Source organism: Sardina pilchardus, chromosome 4, assembly GCF_963854185.1.
Source record: "Sardina pilchardus chromosome 4, fSarPil1.1, whole genome shotgun sequence".
NCBI lineage: Eukaryota > Metazoa > Chordata > Actinopteri > Clupeiformes > Clupeidae > Sardina > Sardina pilchardus.
The window spans coordinates 6313183-6334553 of NC_084997.1; the positions used below are offsets into that span (position 1 = coordinate 6313183).

The window sequence follows — 21371 nt, forward strand, 5'->3', positions numbered from 1 at the left end:
TGTGAGTCACACCGCATTCACCAGCCATCTTAGATACACTTGTGGTGCATCAGTTTTAGACAGTTTTCATACAGCACATTCAATGGGACTTGGAGGTAAAGCGACATGTCTAGTGGTACATAGTTCTGGAGCCCAAGTGATACAAAGGCAGAGGAAGTTCAAAGCTTATTTCAAATCCTTGGTTTATTCTATTATTAAAACGGTTAATAATCAAATAAAGATACATTGATACAATACTGGAAGACAGTAACGTTAAGTGAAAAGTTAGAAATTAGACATACATACACATTTCAGTTAGAAGAGATGTCGCACTGACATTGCTAAAAAAAGTAAAATCACACAGACTATACTGTATAAATATAACCCCAGATGCTCCACGGACAGTGAGATGCAGGCAGCCAGATTTAGCAACCTCCACTGGGAACACAGTGCACACCAACCCGTATCTTTTATTTTCTGAATTCCTCACTTCAGTCTTAACTCAGTCTAACAATAGGAGGGAAGATCCTTCATGTAACTCTATTCTGTCAAGGGGCCATGCTTTTTTAAATTGTGGAAGTATTGTAAGCATATTTCAGCTAAACTCAGCCTGATTTCACCATGGTAGGAGTCCACCCCATGCATTCAGTGTGCATTTCATATTATTAGCTAGCACAAATGCCTGGGTTTTGGATGTTTCTAGGCTGGTTAGATCTTATTGACTTTTTATGGATCTCATGTGTGTCCCAGAGTCATCTCTTTTACAAGGCACACATTTCTGTAATTGCTATGAAAATACGATGCCTGTCAGTACTCCAAAAAGGACAAAAAGAAACACCAGACATTGGTCTGTACAAATTGAATACTCTTAAAATGTCTATATTTTTTCAAACGTCTGGAATTAATCCCTTTTCCAATTCCAGAGAATTGTTGATTAGTCATGTTAATGCTTCACATGAAGAGCGTCGCTGCTTTTTAGGGTTGCAGGCTGAGTTCAATGAGGCGGCCGGCAAACACCCCGAGAGTGCCGATAATGCAGACGGCCATGAAGACACAAAGCAGAATGTGGTCCAGCACCATGGCAACAAACTTCCACTCCTCGCAGGCCTGGGGAGAGAACAAGGGCCGGCAATTAACCAGACATCAAAGACAACACACACAACTCATGCAAAACATGCACAGCCACTGGCTGCAACTGTAGCAATAAACTCCAACTATTCCCATTGTAAATGTACAGTATTGTGAGGAAAAAGGAACATGGCTCTCTTAGGTCTGTGTCTCTTACATTGTTGGACTCCTCGTCCGATTTCATGGTCTCGGCAATGTACTTGACCCCTTCAATGGCACTGCGTACATCTGGATTTCTGAGCACGGGGGACTCATACGTGACAGGTGCTGGATGTGGCTTGCCAGAGATGTCTGAAATGTCAAGTTCAGGAGAATAGATGGTCTTGGCTTGCTTCTCTAGGGATGGTCGCTTCATCGTAGAGAAGAACATGAGGTTGGGAATGGTATCGATGAAAATCTGGTGAAAGAGCATGTCAAATGATTGGTATACTTTATGCAGTGAGGAGGCCTGATGTGCTACACAAAGAGCTTTCTATGACACAAATCGTTGTGCTATGAAGCAGCCCATACCAGACATGGGACACGTTTTACTTCCTAAACCAGAGTGAAGCACTAACATACTGTAGATGGCAGCACTGGGGCATTATCCACTTCACCAGTACAGGGTTTCATCATTTCATCATTTACCAAGACAAATTTTGATCAGAGGAAAAATACATTTTTGATAATAAAGAATTGTTTATGTTATATGTGTCTAATTTATGTCCATCTAAATAATTGCCAGCTAGATCTGTGGACATGACATACGCTCAGTATTTACATAATGACCTTAGAGTACATTAGCCCTGTCTGGGGTGTCGTGGGTGCTGAAGTGTAGTGACAGTGACTTGAGCACCAGTGTAGAAGAGCCTCCCTCTTGCGCTCACCTTGCGAACCCATTCAGGCATAGTGTGTGTGCTGGGGGAGCGGTGGTGGGTGTTGATGACGATGACGGTGATGATGATGGAGGCGATGACGAAGACCATGGTGAACAGCATGTACTTCCCTATCAGGGGCACAGCGCTGGAGGTGGAGGGGATGAGCTCCACAATGACCAGCAGGAACACAGTCAGAGACAGCAGGACAGAGATGCTCAGGGTCATCTTCTCACCTGAGAGACAGCACATCCCACAGAGTGTATAGGAGAGACAGACGGACACATAAGGAAAACATCAACTCCTCTGTTTTATAGAGAAACAAATCTAATATCTAGTGTTAAGACCCTGCTGGTCAGTCCTGGGGTTGCGCGCCCTCTGGTCTAATGCCTGTGTGGGCTCTGCCCCTTGTTTCCCTGATTTGCAGAGAAAGGACCCCATTGGTGTTTGGAGTAATGGGTGGTGCTATATAACGACGAAGGAGGAATGGACGCGTTCTCTCTGGCTCTCTGATCTTGGCGCTGCTCTCTGCTCATTCGCTTGGGCCTGCTCTCTGCGCTCCATGGCTGCTCCTCTGGGGAGAGCCGCAACCCGTTGCCAGCTTTGCACATAGACGTCGCGGTTTTACACTCTTTGTTTGATCACCCCTAGACACTTTGCATTACACTTTTCTTTATCATTTACTGACTTTACTCTTTTAATGTTATAATAAAATATGTAATATTTAAACCTTTAGCTACAGTGTGGTCCCCATTTTTAATGTCACGGCTACCTTGAGCCCGGTGGTTGTGACATGTGGGCGACTCGTCCGGTTTTTTCGCCGGTTTAAAATTGGATTTAGGAGTTTTCGTTCGATTTTCCTAGAATACTTCAGTGATAGACGCCGTGATTGATTTCGCCAGTCTAACTTTGTGCAATTGTGCCGTCGCACGCAGTATTGGCTGCTATTTTGGTGAGTCTAAGCGTTTCATTCATGCATAGGCTCAGCTGATTGTGTAATTGGGGTAATCCCTGTAGCTATTGGGTAATTTTAGTAGTGACGCGTCGTCTGAAGAGCGCTTCGTTTCCGCTTTGAACTTCGAACAAACATTTTGAGTGCATGTTCGGTGGATTAGTGAATTTTGTGGTTTTTTTGATGCAGCGAAGAGAAAACAGAACAATTTGGACAACTGGAGCAACGTGAACACCCTGCCGTAGGTGAGACCGCTCAAAAGTTTTTTGTTTCCTTTACAGCTTATTTGTTAAGTTTGCGTGTCAAACGCGGGGGGGCTGTGAAGCCTAATCGCTACGACACGTGAAGACTTAGGTTGTGGACATAGGTTTTTTCTTTTGGGGGTTTTAGATGCGGGGAGCTCTAGGTCTAAATTTTAGCCCTTCGTTGCATTAAGAGCCACGTTATATTGTCTGATCTGCGCGTAACGCAAATGTTTGTTTGTAGCTGAGAGAATTTGAGCGAGTGCTTGTTTGGTTACACCTGTTCCGTTTCAGCAGGCTGTTTTGTTTGGCACATACGTAGGCCTTTGAATAGGTAAGTGCATTTGGATTGCCAGATTTTTGTATAAAATATTTGTAGCCTACTGTTTGTAGCGTGCTGACTGTTTTGGCATTACATTGACGAAATTGGTAGTCTACCGTGTTTAGATGGAGTAGACTGTTTTAGCGCTTGTAGTCGAATGGTAATTTGTTCTGGCATAATTTGATTGAATAGTGGCCTAATTTTTTCGCTGTTGAGCATTTGTATCGTGTTTGAATGGATGTTAGTAGGCCTACGTTTTTGGCTGCACCTTCATTAGGTGGATTAAAAACTTTAAATAAAAAACAACTTTTTAAAGTAGCCGAGCACTATAATATTCATTCCGCTATCTCGAAAAGCATTACAAAAGACGATTTGTTACAGTTCATTATGGAGAAATTGGGTGAAAGAGAGATTTTTTCTTTAGACCCAGCACCAGACGTTGAGAGCCCAACTCAGTCGTCAACTCCCCTTGGCACTCTTGGTGCTATGGCAGCATCACCTAGTGAAAGTTCATCTTTGTCTTTTGAACAACAAATGAAATTGCTTGAAATGCAACAAAAAAGAGATGAGTTTTTAGCAAAAGAACGCGAACGAGAACGGTTAGAGCGAGAAAAGGGGCACGAACGAGAACGGTTAGAGCGAGAAAAGGAGCACGAACGAGAACGCATAGAGCGTGAACGCAAACAGTTGGAGCTAGAAAAAGAGCATGAACGTGAACGGCTAGAGAGAGAAGAACATCGATTACAGCGAGAAAAAGACCGTGAGCTGGAATACAAAAAAATTGAACTAGAGGAAGACCGTTTGAAATTGGCGAGAGAGGGACGGACACTGGGCGATAATCCTGGAGGCCCCCCCTCACAGCCAAAAATTTCACACATGGTTAAGCTTTTACCTAAGTTTGATGAACGTGACCCTGACTTGTTTTTCTGTCTTTTTGAGAGATTGGCAAGAGACTATCAATGGTCTGATTCAGATTGTGTTCTATTGCTACAAAGTGTAATTACAGGAAAAGCACAACAGGCATATATATCTTTAGACGATTCAGACTGTAGAAAATATGATATTGTGAAACAGACAATTCTCAAAGCGTATGAATTGATTCCAGAAGCCTATAGACAGAAATTTCGAAACTGGCGCAAACAGGAGAAACAAACACACTTGGAGCTAGTGCGCGAATTGTCTAGTCTCTTTAATCGCTGGCGTGCAGCTGAGGGTGTCAAAACTTTTGCTCAATTGTGTGAGTTGGTGTTATTAGAACAATTTAAGAGCATCTTACCTGCTCATATTACCACTTACATAAATGAGCATGAGGTTGGAACTGCAGCGGCTGCTGCTGTGTTGGCCGATAAATATATCTTGACTCATAAGCATGGTGTCCGTGCAAATGATGAAGATTATTGTTCCCGTCGTTTTAATTCTTTTAAATATGACTCCAGAACATCTAGGCATGATTCTAGTGTAGGAAGAAAACCCTATTCAGCAACTAAATATGATACTGGGCATGTTTTTACTGATAAACAACTTGATCCAGAGGATCTTTGTAACTATTGTGGGGAGTCTGGGCATTGGAAAAACTCTTGCCCTAAGTTAAAGGAGAAGCGATGCGGAAAGAGTACAATCAAGAGTGTGGGTTGTGCTGCCAGAATTGTGCCTTCTGTTTGTCAAAAGGGTATAGCTAATTGTAATGCTGGAGAAGACGTCTCGTTGAGTTCAGTGAGTGAGAGCACTGATCTTTGCAGTGAGGAGCTTCCTTTAGAGCAGTCACAAGTGTGTGCCAGTGATGGCTATAGACCCTTCATTACATCTGGTTATGTGTCATTGGTTGGAAATGACCAGAAGGTGCCAGTGCGCGTTCTGCGTGACACTGGATCATCTGAATCGTTTGTTTTAAAATCTCTTCTGCCTTTCTCACAAGTGTCTGACACGGGGACATGTGTCCTTATCCGGGGTATCGGAATGGACACTATTTCTGTTCCGTTGCATCGGCTGGTTTTGGAGTCAGAACTTGTAAGCAGTGAAGTTGTTTTGGCTGTACGTCAGTCTCTGCCTGTAGAGGGTATAGATGTGATTTTGGGTAATAACTTGGTAGGTGGGCGTGTGTGGCCTGAGAGCTTACCGCCTCCGATAGTAAATACAGCATCTGATTTGCCAGAGTCTGATTTTCCTGAAGTGCTCACCCCCTGTGTGGTGACTGGTGCAAGTCATACCCAGGGAGGGGAGCAGGAATTGGAGTCTGTAAAAGACTGTGCTAGTTTAAATTTGCCTCTGTTACTACCTACTCTTTCCTGTGAGGAGGTTGTGGCAGCACAGAATGAAGTCTGTAGTCCTTTGTTTCTGTTAAAGGACTGGTTAGAGGAGGTTAAGGCCCATGTGAGTGTACTGAACGGTACCTACTCTGTTGCTCGGCGGATGTCTGACTACGACTACCTGTTAGACACTCCGGATAGGAAACGATCTAAGCAGTTGTGCCATATTAATCTGCTAAAGCCTTACTATCCCCAAATCCCTAGTCCTAGTCAAGGGGGTGGGGAGGTGTTACCTGTTGCAGTGGCTGTCTTGGACACTGGGCCCTCTTGTCAATCTTTGGTGGCAGCGGAGGTTGAGGAGATTGGCCCTGAGGATGCGGTGCTGCAGCCTAGGCTAAATTATTCTGCAGTGTTGGCTAGCTTGGATACGTTATTAGACCTTCTTCCATCAGATCAAGCTGATGAGTTTAAGGCGTTGATTTTGACTTTTCCTGTTCGGTTAGACACGCTGAGGTGCACGGATCTCCTCAAACATGGTGGTGAGGCCTTGCCGTTTCGCCAGCATTTCAATCGTGTGGGGCCAGATAAAAATAAGGTTTTGGGTGCTGAAGTACTTTTGGTTTGTCTGATCACAAACCTCCTGGAAGGGGGGGTAAGATTGGGTAGGGCTGTTAAATGGAAACGTCTTTTTGTCATTGAATCACTCCTCAGCACTGCACCTGTGCCGGCAGCCCTGGCTGGACAGGCCATTCCAACTTCAGATGGGTGCTGGGGCAGTGCTGCAGCAGGCTGATGGTAACATCCAGTGACACCAGTATTGTTTCACTCCTGGATCATTGAGTAATGTTCTGTTTGTGTCCTCTGTTCCTCTTGTTCCCTTTTCTCCTGTTATCGTTTCCTTAAATATGCTTTCCAAGGTACCTGGATTGCCGGTGGAGCAGGAGTAGAGGTTTGGGAGGGGTGGTGGGGAAATTGAGATGGGGCATTTTCACTTGGTGGTGGTTGGTGTGATTGGACATAACAGTCCATAAGACCTATGGCTGGATGAGTTGTGGTTGGTGGTTTGCACACTGCTAAAAATGGGAATTGTGGGTTTAATTAGAATTATGCAAATTCAAATGTTACATTGTTATGCTAGTCATGGTTTTTAATAGTTTTTGAAATAAAATGATGAATTTTAGAAATATTTCAAACGTGATGTTTAGCTGTGTTAGGTGGCACAGGACAGTTGCGCCAGTTAACACAGTAAGGTTGACTTGGGTGTTTGGTGGTACTTTACAGAGTCCCACTTAGGTGGGTCTCTGTCTTTAAGGGAGGGGGAATGTTAAGACCCTGCTGGTCAGTCCTGGGGTTGCGCGCCCTCTGGTCTAATGCCTGTGTGGGCTCTGCCCCTTGTTTCCCTGATTTGCAGAGAAAGGACCCCATTGGTGTTTGGAGTAATGGGTGGTGCTATATAACGACGAAGGAGGAATGGACGCGTTCTCTCTGGCTCTCTGATCTTGGCGCTGCTCTCTGCTCATTCGCTTGGGCCTGCTCTCTGCGCTCCATGGCTGCTCCTCTGGGGAGAGCCGCAACCCGTTGCCAGCTTTGCACATAGACGTCGCGGTTTTACACTCTTTGTTTGATCACCCCTAGACACTTTGCATTACACTTTTCTTTATCATTTACTGACTTTACTCTTTTAATGTTATAATAAAATATGTAATATTTAAACCTTTAGCTACAGTGTGGTCCCCATTTTTAATGTCACGGCTACCTTGAGCCCGGTGGTTGTGACACTAGAAATATATAGAAACTTGTAACATACTTTGGTGTTATTTTAACATTCCAAATCTGTTCATAGTTCACTGTAGAGCCGTGTCCAAGTTACTACAGAGGATAAGACTATAAACTGTTTTACTGGAATATCTTTGAGGGCTTGTGTCCAGCATGGCATAGTGGTCTATAGATAGTATGTTACTGGAGACAAACAACTGCCGCAAGGTCATAGTGGTGAAAAGGCCGGGGGCATGTTTCTCTGGCCCCATAAGGGACAAGGGACAGCTGCACACGGCAGAATCAGATCCCGCTCACTGGAACTCCTCTAATCTCTGGACCCAGATCAGGTGGCACAATCGGCTGAGCAGTTAGAATTCACCAGCCACATAACATGAAAGACGGAATCTAAGCCCATATTTTACACACAGACGGCTTTCCTTTCATTTCATGGTGTGTTAATAGAGACCCTCTCTCGCTGACTAGAGCCAATTTGTTCAAAGTAAACACTACAATTGCTGGTGAAATAGTGATGGCTGAGATAGCTGCAGTTTAAACCATCTGATAAATCAATACCTTAACCAAGTACATTGGCCTGATCAGTGGGTGCTGCTTATTCTCATTTACTTGTGAGAGACTTATCAGCCCATCCAGCGCCTGCTTCTTCAAGCCCTTGGTGATTAAGTGCTTTAGAGGGCGATGGTGTGACAGAGCCGTGAGTGATAATTGCACTTGTTCCACAGCGCCTCACCACCCATCACAGCCTTAGAGGAGAGAAACAAATAAATCAGCCTCTGCCACTCACGGTGATGAATCAACCCTGACTCAGGCGGACAAGCGTGGTGATGTGACGCGGAGGGTCGGTGACATATAGCCCTTCCTCTCTCCGATGTAATGCCTCCACCTCTCCTTGAGAAGTGGTCCATACGACAGGAGGGGGGAAGGTCTCTCTGGGAGTCGGAGGCCATAGCTGTGTCCTGGAGCGTGGATGGGGGGTGGGTGTCCAACCAAGCTTAACCCAGTCCAGAACCCCACCATGCTGTACACAGAGGGCAGCTGAGACCCCATCTGTAAAGCCTCTTACTGCACTGAGATCAGGAAATCAGTGTGGGTCACTACTATAGCATACTGCCCTTATGTTCTTTTGCTGGTGGAGTACCAGGGGGTGCCCAACAGACGGGTTAATGCGGCAGCCCGCAGAGAGGAGATCTGGGTTGTGTTTTAATTCCCCTCCACTCTCACACCGATATTGCATAGAAGGGAGATCCGGCTGCCAACGGTCGTAAAACAGCCCGGTCGTAGACCAGCATACACAGAGACGGCGTGCAATCCCACACAGATCAGTGTCACCGCTTTAGCTGCACAGGGTAGCGGGGGGGGACGGAGCAGGAATAGGCGCGCACTGATGTATTATGCATTAAAGGCAGCCAGGCTCCCAGCCATGGCGGAGCACCCGGGCTTTGAGGTGGGGGGGGGGGGGAGGAGGACGGGGGCGCGGGGCCAGAAACAAGCGCTGCCACATCAGTCACCGTGCTCCGACTTGACACGGCTTACATCAGAGCCTCATGCCAAAGAGCTTGCGCTGCATCCAAAAACGAGTGTAAAATGGAAATATCCTCATTCCACGTGCTCACCAAATATCATGTTCTGTTACGTAAATTTAGGCTCACGATGTGCCATTCTCATTCTGTGTACAGACTATATAGCAACACAGCAGGCTTCAGGTTTGAGGTGCACCGTATCAAACTATTGCCTCCCTGATACATCAACAACATAAACAAGATTGTAAAGCCCTGATAGGTACACTAGGGGTGCCTCTCATTCATCTTTTATACATCCTCCCTTCCTTCCTCGGTCCTCGTCCTCACTGATCTAGATAAAGAATGATGGGGCGGCAACAATGGGATAGTCTATCCAGTGTTATAGATTCAGTTGTAGATCAGTGGGAACGAGCCTGGAGGACCAAGGAGAGAGGAGAGAGGTTGAGAGGCACTCTAGGCAATGCTCCTGTGAGGATGCGTGGGTGCAGACAGCAGGTCCTACCAGAGTCCGTGGGCAGGTAGAACACCAGGCCTGTGAGGAAGGAGAAGAGCATGCAGGGGATGATGACGTTGACGATGAAGTAGAGCGGCAGGCGCAGCATCAGGAAGTGGTAGGTGATGTCCAGGTAGGGCGTGTCCGGGCAGCAGGCGTAGTAGACCCAGTGCTTCCAGCTGCGGTAGTCCTTCATCACCCACTCACCGCTCTCCATGAAGTTGCTCAGGTCAGGCCGGTCGTGGTCCTGGGGGTGAAGGAGTCAGCGTCAAGCTCACACTCTTAAAGACCACGGAGTTTGGTTCTAAGCTAGAGCACTGCATTAACTGACTCCATCCTGTGAGTCACATTGTGAATTTATGGCTGTGTGTTGGGAATGTTTACAAACTGCCGTCAAAAGGGGATTAGGATGGATGCCCCATGTGAGTGAGTTGATGTGAATGCTTGAGCGGTAGTTACTGGATTGATGACGACCAGCAGGCCATCGTAGGTCCAGGTGCCCAGTTTCATGGTGCAGTTCTGCAAGTCGAAGGGGAAGTGGAGCACGATGATCTCACAGTAGCTCTTGAAGATGGCGGGCGGGTTCCAAGTGATCATGCCGTCGTACTCCAGCAACACTTTGGTCTCGTGCACGATGGCAAAGTCACCGTCAGCACTGCAGGGCACCAAAAAACACGCAGGGGCACGAGAGGGAGGGGGAGAGAGATAACGTTAACACACAGAGACAACACTGCCTGGAGCTGGTGCGCGGCTCCACCAGAACACCACCCGCGCGCGCCAGTGCCAACCAACCAGAGCGGAGGCGGGCACCAGTGCCCGTGTGGCAGGAGGCTGGTTGTCAGGGAGAAACAGCATCGTATCAGACGCAGCATATGTGTGTGTGAACCTGCGATGCCGAGGCCCGATTTAGCGCGATGAAACCTGAGCCCTCACCCCCCCGCCATTTTCCTTCCTCCACCCCCTTACTGCACTGTGTGGAAAAAAAAGGTCATGTGATGAGAAACTATCAACAGCTCTATCAGAGGCTGTCTGCGGACATCACGGGGAACCAGAGCTGACCCGTAGAGAGAGAGAGAGAGAGAGAGAGAGAGAGAGAGAGAGAGAGAGAGAGAGAGAGAGAGAGAGAGAGAGAGAGAGAGAGAGAGGAAAAAATCCATCATTCTTACTTATTGTAGAGAACGAGGTCAGGGCGCCAAAGGTCCGTGGATGGGATTCTTATCTTTTGGATTCCTCCATAATCGTCAGGATTCCACTGTAAATTCACATCTTTCCATTTCTGTGAGGGTCGAGAATAGAATTATACAGTATAATTTGAGAATCTTTGCATGATAAGATTCAAAACAAGATTGTGCAAGTCATGAGTGAAAATGATCATTTTAATCATGGACGGTTGTTTTTAGATTCAAACCAGCTGTCTGGTTTGAGAGACAAAGCTTAAGAAGAGATTGAGAAAACACACCTGCTTCAGTCTGACGTTGCTTGTGACAATCTGATTGACTTCGTCCTGTCAGAGACACAAACAAACTGGGTGAGTGTGGGGAGTGAGGGCATCCATATGAATGTTGGCACGGGAGAAGAAAAAGACTGTATTTCCATACCACACTAATGAGCTGGATAAGCTGCAGCCCAACGGTAACCACAACAGGGTCCTTGAAGTGATTGACAGGGCGGACTACTTTGTTGTAGCCTGTGAATAAGGTTTTCACCAGACGCGTTTCATCATCAGAGCAGGAGCCAGAACCTAGAGGAAACACAAGGGCTTCTGCTGAAAGTGGCAGCGTTTCAGATCGTTATGGCTAGCTGTGGCAGTGATTATGCTATATAGACAAAGAGTATGAGTCCAACTGTTCATCTGTTAAGCCCACAGGGCTGTCTATATTTGTGTCTATGTCTGGTCACAGGGATTGTTCTGTCTGGTGGCATCAATAGGTTATTAAAAACAGTTACAGTATTTCCCATGTATTAGCCACATTGTATAAGCCACAGGATAGTGTTTTATGCAGGTTAAAATAAACCAAACCATATTAATACCATATTAACTGCCCCCATGTATTAACCTCATAGCTGAAAAATGTTTGCAAAATCAATGTATAAGCCGCGGCTAATAGTTGGGAAATTACGGTAGGTGAAATGTCAATATTGAATTCTAGCTGTCTAGCCAACAGTCGCTTTGCTCAGTTATTATATATATACTGTATATATATATATATATATATATATATATATATATATATATATATATATATATTAACAATTATTAGCAACAAAATAAAAATATAAAAAATTAAATGGTGTATATTATGTTAATATTAATGAACCCAAGTGATGAGTCTGATTTTGAGCTCAGGTTCCCATGAGGATGTGTAAAAAGGCCGTTGCAGATTGAGTTGCAGGAAAGCATTTGTTACTTCCTCCCCAAGTCTGAGACGTCCGGTAGTATCACATTTCATCAGAGTTTGACCTTCAGATAAAATGTGTTGAATATTGCCAGTCAAAACAACAACCGGTCTAGCAGTCTCCTGGTTAGAATAATGAGCAGGCATGAGAGGTAAAAGTGCAAATCACAAACTTGTCAACAACAGTTCAACATTACACCTGCATCTGCCAATCACCGCTCCATTTAGGATGCTTTGAAAAACACAGCTGTTATCCCCTTTGTAAACTCTTTCAAACTCTTGGATCCATAATGGAGAAATGATATGTGATCTACGTGTAAATAATAATAAAACAATGTTTTAGAATGTGTCACAAATATGTGCCGTGAGCTTGTTAGTTTATCACCTAAATGTTACACCAAAAAATGCACGCATTGTTTTTTGTGATTTAAGTTTGGTGTTATGTCAGTTATTTGTGTTAGTTAGTATCATGCTTAAAACTCACAGTGCTTAAAACAGCACACAGAACCTACCTGCCAGCACAAGGAGGAGAGAACACACACAATAAAACCAGCTCATGATGCCGTTTAGTTCCTCTCTGGCATATTACTCCAGAAACAGACCAGCTTTTCGTCCTCTCTCACAGTAAGAGAGGAGAAGAGGCGTCCATTTAGAAGTTTAGCGGACAATGTCTCGGTCAGTGAGTCCTGCGACCAATGCCCACCACTCTACTCCCCAAATGACAACTGTGGCGCTGAGAGCGGATCTGGGTGAAACTCCTCAGTCATCTCACACATGCCATCAGTCAGATGTGCCAGGCAGCTCGCCAGCTCATATGTCACACACGTGAAGTCCTGGACCTCAGCTGCTCTGGACAGGATATGGATATCTCATTATGATCGACCACATTTAAGATATCAATATCCAGGACGGCAAACAGCACAAGTCTTGTGTTTTAATTCAGCTGAAGTCTAATTTGGTTTTCAAAGGAGCCTGTCTGCTTTAAATGCTGTTCATGCAAATACTACACAATGTAAGCCCAAGAGGGACGAGCCCAACATGTCAGGTGAACAAAAACAACATGGCTCTTTCAGAGTGCAATCTGATAGCGCCTGAGGGTGTTTCTCAAGGGTCCTTTGTACTACCGTATAATTACTTCAGCATCAAGACACTTCCGAGTGAAGCCATGGTTTCAGTGCTGTAAAATAATCGCTTATTTGTTCATTTATTTTTTTATGTGTTTATTAAAACTGACATAAAATAGGTAGTGAGGACACTTGTGTTTTTTTTGGTGCAGATGACATAGCGCCCCTGGCCCCTCCTGGACAGCACACCTGCCCTTCCCCGTGGAGGCGGTGATGGGAGGAGGCCACTCGCTTCCCCCACCACCGCCAGACACTCACTCAACCAGACGCTCACTCAACCAGACGCTCACTCACCCTCCACCTCCACCTCATTCGTCTTCTTTAGAGGCAAATGGCAACTTTGGGTGATTGCTGAATTAAGATTGGTGCCTGTCCCTTTCTCCTGGCCCATGCCTGGACAGAGCACCTGAGTCTACGGCCCCATCCCCCCTCTCATAGCCCCTCTGCCAAAATGAAACCCATTCGACCTTGGGGGGGTTTAAGGGAGGTGACAGAGAAAAGCCTTTGAAAATGTTCAGTCAGCCTCACTACGGTCTGGCAGCTGGGCTGCGCCATCTCTTTCTGCTACAACAAGGCCTTTCAGAAAACCAACCGGTGCCCCGAAATAGAAAGAAAAAGGAGAGACATGGAGTGTGTGAGAGAGAAAAGAATAAAGACAAAGACGAGAGAGCTTTAATTCTAGCCGTAACATTTTGTTTTTGATAAGTGATTATATTTTTCTTAAAAACAGATCTTGTGTAGGCCTAGTTGGTGTGGAATACCCACTACAGACTGAGATGCCACTCTAGTGCAGCCCTGCTATGAGTGTGTCTGTGGCAGCTGGGATTATGTAGATTAGCATTTCCATGGCAGAGATTATAATGTTAGAGAGGATATTTTTACATAACATGTTCTTTTAAAGATAGAACTGTCAGCGAGAGGTTACATGTTTCACATTCTTCCACTTTCTGCATGTGGCTGCAAGAGCCCCATGGGCAAGTTCACCCTGAAGGTGTTTTCGCACACTAAATATAAACGTGATAATTATAGCCAGCAAGACAAAAATGTGTCTGAGAGTACCTGGCTGGTATGCGTCTCATCCAACGATGTTCTCAGCGATGACGTGCTTCAAACAAAAGCGGAGCATTACAAAAGAAGTGGGTGAAACTAACATTACGCTGGAAATCACAGAAAACGAATCACAGAAAAAGAGGCGTCCCACATTTTCCTGTGAATAATCAGAAGCCATTTCAATATTTCAGTATGCATTAGCATTTAGCTATGTGGGTCAGCGTGCTGAGCAGAGAAATGTCGCTGCATCTCAGTTCAATCAACAAAGAAAGGTCAGTCATCTTATGGATCAGAGGGACCGTAGCATTCCAAATCATAAAGCAATCCCATAATTAATGGGGGGGAAATGAAGTGACATTCATAATGGAGAGGCATGCAGCTATAGTTACAATACAATATTCCTCTGTGGGAACAATGCAAACTAGTGTGCACAATTTAACTGTTGGGTTTGAACAATGAAAAGATAATGAAATCATGGAAAAATAAATAATTCCGTATATATGCCAGTTACACGTATTGTAAGCTACACATGTAACTGGAGCATCCATTTTGAACACTTCTTGCCTCAGTTCTTTGCAAATTAACACCCAATTAAGTTTTTCATGTTAACAATTACCACTAAATGTATGCCATTGTCAGTATACATGCTGCACTTGAATTCTCAAGTAATTTATGACCCAAGTTCACTCCTTTCATTAGGAAGGCAAAACAAACTGATATCAACAATAAATGCCTTAGCCTACTGTACGTATTAAAAAGTGGGCACAAACCATACTGTGCACATTCCGCCTTACATGGGTTTAATATACATGGGCTGAATACAGAAAGAGAACAGAAGGTGGTAAACTTAGAAAGGTCAGGTCTTGTCAGGCTTTATGGCTTTTAATAATCCTACATCAAAGCTACGGTTTCCACAATTACGGCACAGAACAATGGTGCATGATTTAATGGGATTTCATGGCAAATTAGCAAATGCCAGCTGCAGTCTCTACTGCCAGGAGGAAGGTGCTCTCTTTCTGCAGCCTAGGAACACAATCACTGGCAGCTCTGCTTGGGTTATCTGATGATTACAGTGAGTAAATGCAAAACAAAATGTTGATAGAATATAGTTATAATCCATTAATTCTCTTTCTCTACCACATCTTGGCAGGTAATATTTTGCACATACATCTGTGAATGTGGGAGATAAGGGCTGACTGCGCGTCAGTGTGTGGGTGTGGAAAAACATTGCCTGTGGTATAATTAAACACTAAATGCAGTAAATCCCAAGTGACACTGTATGCATATGTATCCAGCAATTAAAAATCTCCTCGCTGCGGAGAGAGGACGGCGCCTGAGGTCCTGTCAGGTCCATCCTCATCTCCCACCGAATGAGCGTGACGGACATGGAGATTGAGGGGTCTGCTGGCAGGAGTCACGTGACTGCGTTTACGGAGGTGGCTGGATGTCAGTCTAAATGTGTACACAACCAACGCAGCCGGCCCCCTCCTCAAGGTCACTCTCTGTGTATTATTGCAGCAGGTTCATTAGCAGCAGCGGAATGGAAATAATAACCATGAATAATAATCAAGGGTTTGATATTAAAAAATGGCTCAAAACATGGATTACTTTATTGTGTGCAACCAAATCAATTAGTTGGCTCTGTACACAGATTTCTAGTAAAGTAAAGTTTAATAAATTAACGTTTCCATGCGCAAAATCTAATACAAATCAAACAAAAACATTACAATGAAATCAGGAGCTGTACAAATAAGGTTGGAGGTGGAGTGCAATAGAATTTGAGGTGAGTGTGAGGCTAGCACAAATGGAATTTTAACAGTAAAAACATTGATTGTTGTCTGTTTAAATAGGAGGCTCTGAAATCCACCTGACTTGATACTGCATATAAAAACCTAAGAGGCAGAGAGAAGTGGTTATCAAGAGAAATTATGACGAGTGATTGATTTAACATGATCTATTACATCCAGGTACTGTAGACAATGTTTCACAAAAACAATTTGCCCTTTCGGTCCACCAGGAGCTACTGTACATCCACAGGACAAAATAAAAAAATAAAATAAAAGCACAGTCACAATGCTTTTGAACTTCACAATCTTAAAAAAAAGAGAGAGAACACATGCTGGGGTTACGGCTACGAAGCTATCCAAAATAAAGACACTCTGCAAAATCTGCTCTGCAAAGTCTGCGTTTCTCAACAAACCCCCGACAAAAATGGGGAGGAAGACATGCAAGATCAAGGTCCATAATCCACAGCCATGACACAGGGAGAAAAGAACGAACGTGAGGCTGAGTGTTAGTACTGCATCCACTGAGCGCGGAGCCACTGAGACTAGAATTACATCGGGTCCTTCAAAAGGTTTCAAGTCTTTGCACCAAAGAAATACCAGACAGAGTCAATCTGTCGTGTATCAAAAGCGTTTCTTTGATTCCTTCATGTTGGAGGTTTGGAGGCAGGGCGCGGCTGTGAATTTAAAACAGGATGTCCTCGTTCTTGATGAGGGTCTCCACCACCTGCCGTTGGTAGCGGATGTCGTTGAGGGCCGTCATGGCGTCCAGGTCGGGCGCTCGCATGAGAGTCGGCCCGAAGACGATGCCGAGGTTTTCTGCGTTCATCAAGTTGTCCTTCTCATTTTGGGTCACCCTGAAAACAACAGAGAAACACAGTGATGACCCTGGTCAGACACACCTATGGAGAACACAAGCAGTCCAACACCAAAGGGAAAGCAGCCTCTCCATCCAGAATACAAAAGACTTTACGCAATAAGAACATGTCAGAAGAGAAAAGTGAACAAAGGAGGGAGAAAATGGAAGGATAGTATTGTGTTGAGTTGAGGGAGGAGTGGAGAGTGTTGTGTTGTGTTGTTTTGTTGAGGGAGAAGTGGAGTGTTGTGTTGTATTGTGTTGTGTTGACGGAGAAGTGGAGAGTGTTGTGTTATGTTGTGTTGTGTTGAGGGAGAAGTGGAGAGTGTTGTGTTGTATTGTGTTGTGTTGTGTTGAGGGAGGAGTGGAGAGTGTTGTGTTGTGTTGAGGGAGGAGTGGAGAGTGTTGTGTTGTGTTGTGTTGTGTTGAGGGAGAAGTGGAGAGTGTTGTGTTTTGTTGTGTTGTGTTTTGTTGAAGGAGAAGTGGAGAGTGTTGTGTTGTGTTGAGGGAGAAGTGGAGAGTGTTGTGTTGTGTTGAGGGAGGAGTGGAGAGTGTTGTGTTGTGTTGTGTTGTGTTGTGTTTTGTTGAGGGAGAAGTGGAGTGTTGTGTTGTATTGTGTTGTGTTGAGGGAGGAGTGGAGAGTGTTGTGTTGTGTTGTGTTGTGTTTTGTTGAGGGAGAAGTGGAGAGTGTTGTGTTGTGTTGTGTTGTGTTGTTTTGAGAGAGAAGTGGAGAGTGAGGGGAAATGGCCGTGTCTGGACGTGACTCAGCAGGGGTGTGCGTAATGGATGGGAGCGAACCTTTTGAGGTGGGCCATGAGATAGCGCAGCGTCTCGTGGTGGGCCGGCGGCAGCAGCTTCAGAGCCTCGTGCAGCGCTTCCAGGCGCTCGTCAAGGTCCGTAAACTCTAAACACACACACACAAAACAATCAGTCACCATCAGCCAGTCACCAAAGCAGCGAGCACACAGTGGCCTGACTGTGGACAGGCCTCTCCTCTCTGCCCCCAGGCTACTCATTTGCACTGCGGCTCTCAACTGTGAGTCACGCGGAGGCGGAAAAAAGCACATTTCTGCCACGGTAGCAAACAGCTCAGAGCTGGGAAAGTTGTCTTTATCAATCACTTCAGCAACTACTTTCTCAGATGAGAAAAAGTAGGAGAATTGAGTTTGGGGGGAAAGTTATTAAGAGAGCCTGAGAGCTATGGTGATACTTCACACACAAACAGTCACACACACAAAAAAAACATTTCAGGCCTAAGCCTTACATTTCCATGGAGACGCCAATGGGTAAAACGCTCTCTTGATGCAATTATCACGCTCGGTGGAATTACTGTGCCGAATTTCCACCCTAATCTGATACCCCCAGCCCCCCAGAGTCATGGGCACAGCAAATGTGCAACAAATCACCGTGTGGGCTGGAAATAATGCAATCAGGCTGAAGTCTACTGGACACGCCAGGCAAATGGACTCTGCTGCAGCTGCATACTCACTTGCGGCCTCGATGAACTTGGGGTAGGCGTCGTACGTGATGACCGGGATGGGCAAGTCCCTGAAGTACAGCTTAAGTGCACCGGTGATGATATTGATATCTTCATAAACGTTCACAGAGATGTCGGCCTTCTCTCCATCTGGGTGGAGGAATGAGAAAAGACGGCACGTTACACACAGGAGAACAGAAGATCAAAGTGTTGAACTAAAAACACCGAACATGCATCTGGGTGATGGAATAGAGACAGGATTTCTGTCTCAGCACTCCTACTCAGTCCCCCCCCCCCCCATCTTACTTAAACAGAGAAGCGGCCCCTGAGACAGGATGCCTTTGGACAAGCGTGTTTGCAGCGGCGTGGTTATGTGGGCGCTCTAATTTCTAAAGGGTCATCAAAGGCTGGGCCTACTTCTGCTGACTGCAGTCTTGGGGCGGGCCTGCCGCTCCCCAGTGCTGAGCGTGGCCTAGATCTGCTGCAGGCCTGTGTGTGTGTGTGTGTGTGTGTGTGGAGAGAGGGAAAGCGAGCGAGAGCGAGAGCGCTACCCTGACATACTGCCACGGGACATCTCCTTCACCCAGCCTCCCAGAGAGGCGAGCGTGGCTCCAGGCTTTCCCATAATCCCACAGGCTACCCAGTGCGGCGCCGCAGCCCCCCCGTGCTCCGAGTGCTCCGAGTGGGGTAGATAAGAGAGGAGGCTCATCTCCATTCCTCATGCATTCTGGAGAGCCCCTGCAGATTGGGCCGGGTTCTTGTGGAATCCCTTTCTTGCGGGGTGACATTTCGAGGGGGGTTTTGCCTGACTGAGCTCGGGCCTGTCACTGAGCCCCATGTTTACTGATGAGAGGCTGAGCAGAGCAGAGCAGAGCAGGACAGGACAGAACAGAGCTGCCACTGCTGCTGATGCTGCTGCTGCCAATCCCCATGCAGAGGTCACATCGGTACAAGCTGCCCGCACACAGATGGACCTTAAGCCCCACATTCATGTGTCGTAATGCAGCATACAGCATCTGAACACACACACAAAGGGCCTCACTTCAGCATGGAAGAGCAGGCTGACCTAAATATGCCACATGGACAGTGAACTTTCCCACCGACAACAGGGCTGTGTGCATGAAAGAGGACGCGAGAGTTGCTGTACCTCTGTCGAACGTCAGCTTGGCATCTTCTATCAAATCACTGAATCCAGACACCCGGTAGATTCCCTCGGACTTCAAGCCTGTAGAAGGAAAAGCCTCACAATTACTTCAACGTTTAAACACTATAGCGTTTTCAAATCTAAAACAAACCATCACAAACATCTATGTGTTTATGTGCACATGTGTGTGTGCTTTTGAACATATGGGCATGTTTATGTATATGTTGCCAATGTTGATTGTGGGCATGTGCATGCATGTTTATTATTTATGTGCACCATGTGTATGTGTCTGCGCATATGTGTATGTGTATGTGTGTCTGCGCATATGCATGTGTGTCTGCGCATATGTGTGTGTGCATATGTATGAGTGCTGGCTACCTCTGGACTCGATCTCCCGTATGCACATGTCCACCACCATGGGCCGCTTGCTGTTGTGGGCCTTCACCAGGGTGGTCAGGTCACAGCTGTACACCTTCTTCACGTGCTTCAGGTCCGGCTTGCAGTCGTTGGGCACCATTTTAGAGCACTGCTTATGGACATTCAAACCGCAATCTAGAAAGGAGGACAAACCAAAAAAAGAGAAAAATGTCAGTGAGTAGAAAATATGAAAACGTTTATGAACAAAATTGTCATGTGCACACTAGACGCAGTAATACGCTGTTATAGAGGGTTCCTATAGTTCTCTGGAATGTTCTCCCTGTGGAGCTTGTGATAAATATTTCTGCTGTCTGCTATTAGTTAGCATATGTGCTGTGACAAGCTTTAGTCCCACTCATGGCTTTGCTGTGGTTTCAGTCTCTGTGATCAATAGAACTGCCTACGTAGTTTCATTGACCACTTGAGCATCCACTCACAGCCGATGTCATCACTTTTTGATTGGCTGCCAATGACATTACCAGTGTCACCTTGAAACCCTTCAGCAAATGTCCAGCAAACAAAGGACCCTCATGTAATATGCATGCAGGATCAACCCCTGCCAATTCCTCACCCTTGTAGCACTTCAAAATACAAAAATTTGACACAAATAAAACATTCAAAGAAAATTTAATACTGAAATTTTAAGACCAAGAAAACAAAGAAAATGTGGAAAAATGTAAACGAACCAAAGACCCGAGCAAAACAACATCTATCCACTCAAAGCGCAAATGTGTCCACAGCTGCTAGAACAGGAAAACATAAACGATTACCTTGATGGTTTACAAAATCGTGAGGTTAAATATCCTTATTTCACCCCGCTCCATGTAAACACTCTCCACAGAACCCCGCACACATACACATGTCCTCAGCGCTGGCGAACGAGCCAAGTAAGAATCAATCAAGGGAACATGTGAGAGCTAGCGAATAAGCCGCTTTCTGTGGCGCTATTACACTAATACCAACTCATCCTCGCTGCGCACACTCCAACACGGCCGAGACCGGCCCAAATCAACCTTTTACACAACACTTGAAAAAGCGAGAGTGTGTGTGTGTGTGTGCCCCCCCCCACCCCTCCACCCTCTGAAAGGAGCTGTGCTCTGTCTGGGGCACTGAGTGGACACACGGGGGAGTGGAGGTGGCCAGCTGCTCCAGAGCCACGTCCACCACCGTCCCACCATGCAGCGGGGCAGCGGCAGGCAGCAGCCCAGTGACAACAGATGCTGAGGAGGGAGAGAGAGAGAGAGAGGGAGGGAGAGAGAGACACAGAGAGACAGAGAGGGGGAGAGAGAGAGGCGACTGCTGCCGCTCTGCTTTGTGTAGTGTGAGGGGAGGGGAAGGGGGAGGGGGGGCTCTTAGGGAGAATTAAAGGCTCACTGAAAACAATGTGGCCTGGAGGAGAGGGACAGAAAGAGAAAAAAGGGAGATAGTGCGGGGCTGGCACGGCCCACTCTCGTCCAAATCTGTGCCTGCACACAATGGCCGTGGAGGCGGTGGCTGAGCGCGCTGCGGGCTACACTAGACCTCATTTCCCTGCCTTAAATGGGCCATCTCTTTCAAGCTTCCAGCGCCACTCCGCTTTCAAGTCCTCTAAAAGAGCTCAGCACATTAAGA

General features: G+C 46.0%; 2 protein-coding genes across 3 annotated transcripts in view; both read right to left on the reverse strand.

Moving 5' to 3' along the window:
* Positions 1-165: 165 nt before the first annotated feature.
* LOC134078143 (acetylcholine receptor subunit alpha) lies at positions 166-12636 on the reverse strand. The gene is made up of 9 exons (XM_062533840.1): positions 12421-12636; positions 11111-11253; positions 10972-11016; positions 10679-10788; positions 9972-10167; positions 9522-9759; positions 1974-2197; positions 1265-1504; positions 166-1086 (listed from the first exon to the last, which is right to left on the reverse strand). The coding sequence occupies exons 1-9, from the start codon at positions 12464-12466 to the stop codon at positions 955-957; spliced, it is 1374 nt and encodes a 457-aa protein (XP_062389824.1). The 5' UTR covers positions 12467-12636; the 3' UTR covers positions 166-954.
* A 3034-nt stretch (positions 12637-15670) lies between these two features.
* Positions 15671-21371, reverse strand: part of chn1 (chimerin 1) — a 34676-nt gene continuing 28975 nt past the window's right edge. For both annotated transcript variants that reach the window (XM_062533843.1, XM_062533842.1), the window contains exons 9-13: positions 19722-19895; positions 19347-19424; positions 18212-18349; positions 17521-17626; positions 15671-16723 (exon numbers count right to left, since the gene is read on the reverse strand). In XM_062533843.1, the coding sequence (XP_062389827.1) occupies positions 16552-16723; positions 17521-17626; positions 18212-18349; positions 19347-19424; positions 19722-19895 (668 nt within the window). In that variant the 3' untranslated portion in view covers positions 15671-16551. The remainder of the gene's footprint in view (positions 16724-17520; positions 17627-18211; positions 18350-19346; positions 19425-19721; positions 19896-21371) is intronic.